This window comes from Anomalospiza imberbis, chromosome 1, assembly GCF_031753505.1.
Source record: "Anomalospiza imberbis isolate Cuckoo-Finch-1a 21T00152 chromosome 1, ASM3175350v1, whole genome shotgun sequence".
Classification (NCBI taxonomy): domain Eukaryota; kingdom Metazoa; phylum Chordata; class Aves; order Passeriformes; family Viduidae; genus Anomalospiza; species Anomalospiza imberbis.
Window position 1 is genome coordinate 13,865,323 of NC_089681.1, and position 9,822 is coordinate 13,875,144.

Genomic DNA, 9,822 nt, shown 5'->3' on the forward strand with positions numbered 1-9,822 from the left:
TTCCTCTTCTGGTGTAGCATTGGAGTTCTGCAGTCTGCTAATGACGTATCTCTTTACCTCTAAACTCTCTAATACCTTACTCTCTAATACCTTGCAATGTACACTGTAAAAGAAATTATCAGAAAGGGCAGAGATGGAAACTTTTTTTTCTGTTGAAGAAATCCTGGTTAGGGGTTACTTGCATTTAAAGCAGATTTTGAACAGAAAAAAAAAAGTCTTTTTAGAATTAAATTACAGTAAAACAGACAAGTAGCACTTAATTTGATCTGAAGTGGAACACGTGGGCATTAACCTCTCTTCAGCTGTTATTTAGCCTCCATCTCCTTAATGCCAGGGCTGTGCTGCAACCATAACAAATAGCTGTTGCAAAGGCAAAAATCTAGAGGAGGAGCAGAGAAAACAAAAAAAAAAAAAAAGAAGAAAAAAGTGAATCACACATATTATTCTACAATATTTTTCTATTCTAAATGAATACAGGAACACAAGTGATTCAAAAATGGACCTCCCCCAATCAAAATGCTTAATAAGGTAAAGATAGGTTTGGGATCCTCTGAAGTTTTCTCGGGAACTTCTCTGTAATAACCACATTTTACTAGTACCTCCTGTTACTACTTTTCACTTGCTTGCTTCAGCAGACATTTAGAAATAGAATATGAAATAGAATTTCTGCATAAGTTATGGCAAAAGTAAATATGGGTATGTATACCGTGTATTTCAGTTCTCTTGTCTAGACTGATCAAACATCAATCTCAGATGTTTCCAACAACGCCTTTACCCCAGCAAACATCAAAGAAGACATCCCTCTAAACAGCAGAAATCTTTTACTTGCAGAAACACAGAAACAACTCCCATCTGGTCTCCTTGACCAGACATCCAGCCATTAGAACAACTTCCCAGGCCATGCCAGGGAAGTTGCTCCTGCTTAAGAACTGAATTGCACAGATTTTAACCGAAGGTCATGCCACAATGAAAGTGAGTATGTAATGTACACTGGACAGAAGAAATGAGAAACTGAATTTCTGAAAGAAATATTTCTCATATTGTCCTGTGATAACAATGAACTCTGTCTCTTTTGATATACCAATTCAATCATCCTTTGCTTTACATACAAGTGTTAATTTTACTAATTAAAGTTTTGAATAAATGCTACACCACATAACCATCACCTGTTAAAATGAACATATATATTGCTAATCACGATACATAAATGTCATCTTTAAAAGACAGCATGCTAGCAACCTTTTGTCTTTTTGTCATGTGGCTGACAAGACTGTTTTAATGACATATTTTAAAGATTCAATTTTTTTTTTCCTGTATGTTTTGACTTCCTAAATATACACTTCTGCAAAAAATACAAAGACTACATTTATCTCATTCACTGCTTTCTAGCTACTCTTAATTAAGATACTGGAGCAAGTTACCAAAGAATCTTCTCCTCCTGTATCTTGACAGGGATTTGAGGGGCTTGAAGAACTGAATTCTCCCTTAACAAATTAGTATGGAAGAACCATCAGAATGGTTTCTTGGAGTGCCCAGTATTCTACTGCCAGACAAAATGACTGCAGTGACCATATATTCAGTGGGATCTGAACACACTAAACTAGGATTGAAGAGATACACTTAGGGGTAGAATTTAAGATACTTGCTTAGTATAAAGAACCCCCCTTAGTTCAGGCACAGCTGGAACACCACCTCTGTCCTTGTGCCAGATGTGCTCGAGTGTGTTACTGGCAGGTGGGTGATGTGAGGAACTCTGGCTTTGGGACACTGATATGCCCACTTCACCTCTTCAGGGCCTGGTTTGCCAAAGCTAAAGTCTTCTCCTTTCTGTTCTGCTCTTGCTGACAGAGTGTGAACCTCATACCTCTAGTCCCTCTGTTTTTATCTAAAGATGAACTGAAAGTGCTTACTGTGCAAAAGTTATGGTGCACAGAGTTTTAAGGACAACAGATAACCACTGAGGGTTTAGAAGCTTAATGAATATATACAGTTCCCTTGTATGAAAATCTCTTGATAAAAAATTAAGAACAGTGGTTTCAGTTTTTAAAATTAAGCCTGACACACCTCTACTCATCCCTGAAGAGTCCAGCCAGGATAAAAACTAAAGTTTGATACATTTTCTGATTCAGCTATGCAGACCCACATCACCAGAAACATTGATAAAGTGATGATACAACTACAGTAAGAAAAATGCAGTCTGGGCTTGGGTTATCAAGAAAAGCACTCTAATAATTGCAATAAGAGACAGCAGGGTCCTGATGTAGTAAGTACATATATGAGCCTCACAAAGACCTAGTCCTAATTTTTTTATTTCCATGGCATGTTCAGGATTATCTAAATGGTATAAAAAAAGCAACTGAAATTTTGAGCACAGGTGTAAATTTCAGACCTTATCCTTTGATAAAGGCCCAGTTGTTCTTTTTCTTCTAATAACCAAAACATTTTTTACAAACACCTTGCCTAAAAATTATAAGCTGTACTGATCATATATTTAAAACACTACAGTGAAAAGTATGAACTCTATACTATACTGAAGAGTAAGTAGCTATCCCATAAGCATTAGCTTATACCAATATTTTTGCATGTTTCTGGTTAGACACTACTTGCTGCTGTCAAAGGCAATTCTTTCTCTCACAGCTCCTCTTTCTATTCCAGTTTGCTGTTAAATTCCCAAGTTGAATGGCTGGCTATAAGTGCTTGCTACAGACTTCTGCTCCCCTGATACAAATACACGAAACACATACCGAAGCTGCTATGCTTATATTATATTCACGACCACTTAGAATCGTCTCTTGTGTGGTGGAGTTGAATTTGCGGGGAAAGTAATGCAGAGATGTAGTTGCTGCTTGCAGTAGAAATGCTCCAAAATAAAAGACAAAAGTAGCCCCATGGAAAATAAAATCCTAAAAAGCAAATAACAGAATTAGTCTGGGCTCCAACACATATCTAATTCTTCTCATCTCAGTATAAGTGAAATCCATCACTGAAACATGAAACAAGAACTGATAGCACTAACTTGAGATAAGCAGTGTTAAATCCATCTGACAGCTTAACCTGGACATGTTTTCATAGCTTCTTGCAATTATAAGCAACTCACTAACATTATTAGTGATAAAGGATAGCTCTCCCTCTCCCCAAATCTTATATTCTTTCAAATTAAGAGGTACATGCTCATCTTTAAATACACATGCTGACATTTTAGACCACCTTAAAGTTAGTGGAGTTTACAGAAATCTCCCTTCAGACAGATAAAAAAGAAGACATATACAGGCCAACTTGATCCCAATTCAAGCAGTACAATACAATCTTGCAGTCCCATAAGTCCCTTCTCAGATATAATCAAAGCTTCAAAAGTCTCCCCTCCAGGCTTAAATTTTGCTTCTCTAAATGCCCAGAAACAACTCAGTTTTAACCCAACTGAAATGTCCAATGTCCCAATAAAATGAGATTCAAGAATTGAGGTATTTCCACAATTGCCTCTGACTTGGCTCTACCCAATAGTCAGTAAAGTGTCAGTTCTTCATGATATTGTGGAATAAAATGTCCAAGACTTGTGTGGACAGGTTTTAGGATTTACTTCAAATATACTTCTCTCCTCTCCAGGCAATTCCCTCCTCTATGATGAATGCTAACTGAATGTAAGGTTTAAACACGTAACTTTAATTTCTGGGTTCCATTACTGACACACATAAAAAAGGTCTGGTGCCTTTGCAGGCCCTAGTTCAGAGCCCAGTATTCCAGCAGCAAGACCTAAGGCATGTTCCAGTACAGTTTAAAATGTCTAAAGTATTCTTCCAACATCTCCTTCCATTACTCAGTCTGAAAAGCTGACATTTGCATTGCACTCAATTTTTGATCCATACAACATATACTTTGTGGCTATACCTGTGAAGGTCTGCAAAAGCCACAGAGACAATTTTTCAAATATATGCAAGTACATGTATGCTTTATGATACCTATGATATGCAGTCTAACTCCAGTACTAATGAGTTCTTTATCACGTTTAACTTCACTTGAGTGCAGGGACCATCAGTATGCCTGAGTGAGACCCCAGGATACTCTGTGTGTCCAGCAGACTGCACTCGCCTGCACTAGAAATTACAGTGCAACATCCTTAACTGCTGCCTGCCTGAGAGAGTGAGGATGTGCTGCACTGCACTGTCCAGAGATATGCATTTTCTTCATAGATGTGAGATTTTCTTTTAATTGAAAGAATCTTCTTTTCAAACTCATTACTTGTCCCATATTTGATTGCAGCTAAAGCTACTTAAGGCACACCCTAGTCAGTTTTGATAAGTTATGATATAAGCTGCTACTACAGTTTCCCATTCCACTTAGATCAGGACTGACTGCATACAGGAGAGATATTTTTCAGGAGAGACTCTTGTACCTCCTTCATTTTCCTGCCTAACCCTCTAATTTCCTTCTCCTGGCAGCAATTAGTGAAGCTCTGTAGCATCAGTAAGGTTTCACATTTGCATGGTCATGGTTTCTATGACCAAAATCCCCAAGACCTTATAAGGGACCTTTTTTTGGGTTTATTAATTGTTGTCATAGTGCCTTAACTCTCCCTTGCTCCCACACTTGTATAATCATTGAAACCTCACACAAAGTGCATGGAAAACACTATCAGAGCAGCATGATAATTTAGTTCACATCTAATTTTGTAAATGAGTGTGTTGTGAGTCAGGCTGTAAAGGGCAGTACTTGTCATACCATCTGGTTTAATACACTGATGTACTGAGCAAGGGAGCTCCATAAGGTCCATCTTTTCCAGTGTGTACCATCTTATTTTTCAAATATCTCTATTAGAATGAGCAGATATATTTACAGTGTAAGGCATTACTAAATCCAGGACTGCATTTATAGTAACAAAAATCGTTTTACTGTTTCCAGTAATTAATTCACAACAGAAGGTAAAAAATCCCAACTTGTCAAGTGTTGCTAAAGAGCTTAGTGTTAACAAGTTACAAAACATTTGGGTACCTGAAAATAGTGGTAAAGTGTCTTCTCTTATTTTTGTTGACAGGTGGAAGGGGCTGGGTTTCAGCTACCAAGTTAGAGATAAAATTATTCCCTCTGCGTTTATTTAAGATGTTAAGTGAGTTATGACAGCTTTTTTGATAAAGTTACAGGTGTAGTTTTTATAAAAGTCATGTATCCATTTCCTGATATAGAAAAATTTCCAGCAATTTATTATATACAAGGGACAAAATTAACTTTACAAACTGCCAGCATCAAGTAGCAAACAAATTAACAAACTGCCAGCATCAAGTAGCCAATGCGTAACACACACACAGAGTTGTTGTAAGATGAAATTTGTATAGCATTTTCAATCTATAAAAGGCTTTGTCCTTACCCAGCAACTCTTAAATAGATGCATGATTGTAAACTGGCAAACAGTTTCAATGAAACCCAGGACACTATTAATTTACTCTAGTTATGCTCAAGGGCTTTGTTGCATCATAATTTGTGAGGATGTTGCAGCATAAATGCCTGTAAAGGTCTATGATTGTAACTGATTATTAGCCTAATTACTGCCTGTATTGTGCTGGAAAGCTGATGCAGTGTGTATGTTTATTCACTATCAAAGTGCTAAAGTTTGTTTTTTCATAGAATCCAGTCTGTTAGCACTGATGGGCTTTGATTTATCAGAGCTCCAAACTCCTAAGTTTTATGATTTGCTTTAAAGAACTTTTATTTTAAGGGCCTATCCATAAAATACCTGAACAGATAAACAGCCATAGTTCCTGATACTGAAGCATGCAATTCCAGCTATGATCAAGGGAAGTGTCAATAGGAAAACTAAGTTGCCCAGGAGTAAAGTGAAGGTGATCAGCAGTAACAGGCAGACATACTTCAGTGGTTTAGAAGTTGCAGTCCTTTTGGAAGAATTTTTTTTAAAAATTAAAAATCCTGATCACAATTACACCACCTCTTGCTATTCACTTCCAGTTGTATAAGGGAGTGTGATATAATCTCATGCTTAACTACTTGAGTACTAAAAACTCAAAGTAAAAAACAGTTAATGACAACAAAGGAGCATGTAAATTACCAGTCAATAACCTGAGCTATCCATGTGGTTGGCAAAAACCAATACAAAAACCTTCCTTTTTTAACAGGAAGCTATAGTCTTTGAGAACTACTGGCACAAACCATAACAATCAATTACAGCAAGATTCAGGCTCTGTCTTCAAAATTAAAGGCTCAGCAAAGAATACTTATATCTGTAGTCTCACCAAGCTCCCTCTAAGAAAGATGCAGACATTAAGTCTCCTAATAAGATTTTAACATATATCATAGTGCAGGTTATGGTGTCTTTTACCACCTAAGGTCTAACAGCCACTCACCACTGCTGCCCTAGCTTTGAGGAATAGACCCAAAAGTCACCAGTAGACTTTCTTAGGAACTGGGTGCTAAAGTCCAGTCTGTGCTATCTCAGACAATCACATCACACAGCATGTTCACAAATGCAGCCTTTCCTTTATAATATTTGATATATCTTTCTACATCTCATTATTCACGAGGTATTACTAACACTTCTCTAATAGTCAGAAAGTATTTTCTGATTCCCAGTGCACAATAATTCCTGGCCACTTAAACCAATTTCTTGTCACGCCTTGTTAAGTTAGTCCTCTTCCTGCTGCTCATACATTTTACGTGCTCAGAGAGGACAAGTGTACTCCTTCAAACAGCTTCAAAAGCTCCTTCAGCCTCTATCATAAAACAGTTTCCTCTGCCACCTCTGTAATCCTATTCCTTCTTTTTCCAGTTTTGAATTCCTGTTGTGCTAAAGCAGAAAGCCGGGTGTTAAGACCTAGGCTCAACACTTCTCATTAAATAATTTTCAGTTTATAAAACAAAGGGAATCCTTAAATAAAGGAAAAATCTTACCGCCTGGTTCCAGTTGACAGCAATTCTATTTGCATAACCAAAGAGGAACACAGAGAGGAAGACAATGGAGAGGAACCACGCTGTCACTGCCACAAACATTACCCATCCCTGCAGCAGCGGCAGCGGAATTTGGGTAGAGGCGACCAAAATCCAGACTATTGTTCCAAACAGCTGCAAGGAAAGGAATACAGAGAATAAACTGGACAACTTTTACTCAGTCCTTTCTGCCTAAGAACTGATATTACACATTACATATCAGATGACTCTTAGGAACCAAGAGGAAACACTTCAAAAGCAATCAGAGAACCCAAGTCCTCCTCTCAGAAATGATAGGAACTAAGCGATGAAAAGACAAAGCCACTCTGAAATTCCTAAAAGCTCTTAATATAGTTTTGAAAATGGGATTTACAAACCCAGGTGACTTGTGTGCTGCTGCTGAAAATTTTACCCTTACTGTAATTTTGAGCAAAATATAAGAAATGTGAAACAAGGTTCACGCACATACACACATGCAAATCTCTCTATATATACACAAATTAGCACAAAAAGGTTGTACTTCTACTACTCTGGATTCAATCTCATACTGCTTTGCTTTGTAGTCCTAATCAGATGAGATACAGAAAAGAGATAAAAAGACACCAATTTTTTCAATGTATTTGTAATACCAAGCTGAAAGAAGACAGCATTAAAGCAAAAGAAAAAGAACTAGAATACAGAATAAGGTGAGTTGTAAACTATGCTGTAAAGACTGGAAAAATATAGAGCTTTCCAGAATCATCATAACTTGGAGAAGAATTCAGCAGTGCCAATTTTCATTTCAGCAGACTTCTCACAGCAAATGAGTGGTAGGGACACTGTGCTAGGGATGGCCTGATGGAGAATTTACGTAATCTAAGGCTTCCCTGCCTTAATCAACTCTTGGCCTAAGGAACACTACTATTTCTTCCTGCAAATCCTGCCTCTTAATAAAAAAGCATAAATAGATGACAATTATGATTCACTCCAAGTATGTTTGTTTATGACAGAAAGATTGAACTTCATAATCCAACCTGCTGAATAGTGTCAACAAAAATATATTTCCAAGCACAAGTTACTTCTTTCCTGTTTGAATTCTACAGATTTACAAACCAGGAAGTCAGAGGTTACATTTTCAGATTCAGAGAGCTTTCTTTTGTATTACAGTTGGATAAGAGATACCTTTCAAAAGATGCCTGCTAGAAAATTAGTTGGTTCCTCTCTGGCGTTACACTGCAGCAGCACATATGTACAGACGCATTGCTAGTCTCATTGCAAAGCTCCCATGGGTTTATGTATTACTGTTCAAGTTGTTCTCTAGGGTTCCTTTTTTAGCTGTGAAGAACCAAACTTTCTCTAGTTTCATAAGACTGCAGGTGCAAGTCTGTTACTTGGTGACCAGAGAGTGATGGGCAGTGAGGAAGCAAAAGGGATAGCAGAAAGTGTCTGTTAAACAAAAAACATGAAGAGACACATGAAATGTTTTCAGTATTTTCAACGTGCAGACTTGCAGGGTTCCTTAGAAATAAATTTAGAACTGTACTGTAGAGACTGCTAATCTCAGCACCCACTGTTGTGCTACTTCCCTCACACTACACCTGTCCACTGCACCTTGCCTGTCAGACGTACAATTGGTTGGCCAACTGAATTAACCTTTTGTCCCTGCTGCCTCTGAGCCTGATTTAGTGCCCAGACTTGTGTTTCGAGTTTCGACTTGTTCCTTGCTCTGGTACAATTTTACAGCTTGTGAGGTGGGATCCAGCTCACAAGATGGGACCCAAGCAGTATTCTGCTCTAACCATAAGAAAAAAAAAAATAATAATAAAGTCAGATGAGTTCTACCCAGCTTTTTTTGTTTTTCATCTCCCACTAATCAGTGGCACTACAGAGCGTCATATGCAACCTCAGCTCAAAGGTCCTCAGCCTGCGTACACCAGCGAGGTCTAACTCACACATGACATTGAACACGTTTGTAGAAGTTTGCAGAGGACGCGTAACACGCGCGCAGACAGAACCTGGTGTAACTCTCCGTGGTGCCTTTTTGGGTCGGGGGGAGAGCGTGGCTCAAAGCCCTCGACAGCTCACACAGCCCCGCGAAACCCATCTGCGTGCGGGGCCGCCCGCGCCGCGGCCCCGGCCCGCGGGGAGCGAACCGGGCGGCCGGAGGCGCGGGGCCGCTGCCGCACAGCCCGGCCCAGCCGCGGCCCCCACACCTGCACCGCTCACAAAATGGCAGGTGAGCAGCGCCGGCAGGCCCGCGGCCGCTCCCCACCCCGGCCCCTCGCACTCACGATCTCCAGGAAGATGACGGCTCCCGAGAAGGTGCGCAGGATCTCCAGGCCGGAGGGCAGCGTAACCCGCGGAGGAGGGAAGTAGGGAGCGGGGTTGGGAGGCGGCGGCATGGACGAGGCTCCCCTGGGCAACATGTTGCTGCGGCAGCGGCTGCTGTGCCGAGCGCGGCCAGGTGGGCGAGGAGGCGGCGGCGAGGGCGGGCGCAGGTGCGGGCGGGCCGGTCCGCGCCGCCCCCTGCCCGGCCCGGCGCCGGCACCGCCCGCAGCCGCCGCGCCTCGCCCGGGGCTGGGCGCGGCCCCGCCGTGCCGGGCACCGGAGCTGGAGCCAGAGAGCCGGAGCCGGGCCGTGTCGTGTCCGGCCGCTGCCTCTCGGCTTCCCCAGAAGCGCGGCGCTCCGCATTCACGAGTCCTGAATCAGGCCAGCCGGACTCAGGGCGTGATTTCCTAATGCCGGTTTGCAAAAGGTTGTTATTTACCTTCTGGTTATGGATATTCGGGCTTCGAAATTGAGTGGTTGCACTTTTTATTTTATTTAGAGGCGCCTACTAGGTTATCCATTCAAAATATTGAAAACATTTCATATGTATCTTCTTTTTTCTCAGTCTGGCTCAACTGTGCACCA

The 9,822-nt window shown here is 40.6% G+C and overlaps 1 protein-coding gene across 1 annotated transcript; it reads right to left on the minus strand.

The window, feature by feature from the left end:
* Window positions 1–231: 231 nt before the first annotated feature.
* Window positions 232–9,437, minus strand: MAL2 (mal, T cell differentiation protein 2). Its single transcript, XM_068182335.1, has 4 exons — window positions 9,201–9,437; window positions 6,895–7,065; window positions 2,745–2,903; window positions 232–379 (listed from the first exon to the last, which is right to left on the minus strand). The coding sequence occupies exons 1-4, from the start codon at window positions 9,333–9,335 to the stop codon at window positions 299–301; spliced, it is 546 nt and encodes a 181-aa protein (XP_068038436.1). The 5' UTR covers window positions 9,336–9,437; the 3' UTR covers window positions 232–298.
* Between the last annotated feature and the right edge of the window lie 385 nt (window positions 9,438–9,822).

Bases quoted from the DNA above. Each gene is read 5' to 3' on its own strand.
- MAL2 (XM_068182335.1), bottom strand. From the start codon at position 9,335: ATGTTGCCCAGGGGAGCCTCGTCCATGCCGCCGCCTCCCAACCCCGCT. The intron at 7,066-9,200 runs GTGAGTGCGAGG...CTTTCCTTGCAG, and splicing joins CCGTCATCTTCCTGGAGATC to CTGTTTGGAACAATAGTCTG. The intron at 380-2,744 runs GTATGTGTTTCG...CTCCTCCTCTAG, and splicing joins ATATAAGCATAGCAGCTTCG to ATTTTTGCCTTTGCAACAGC.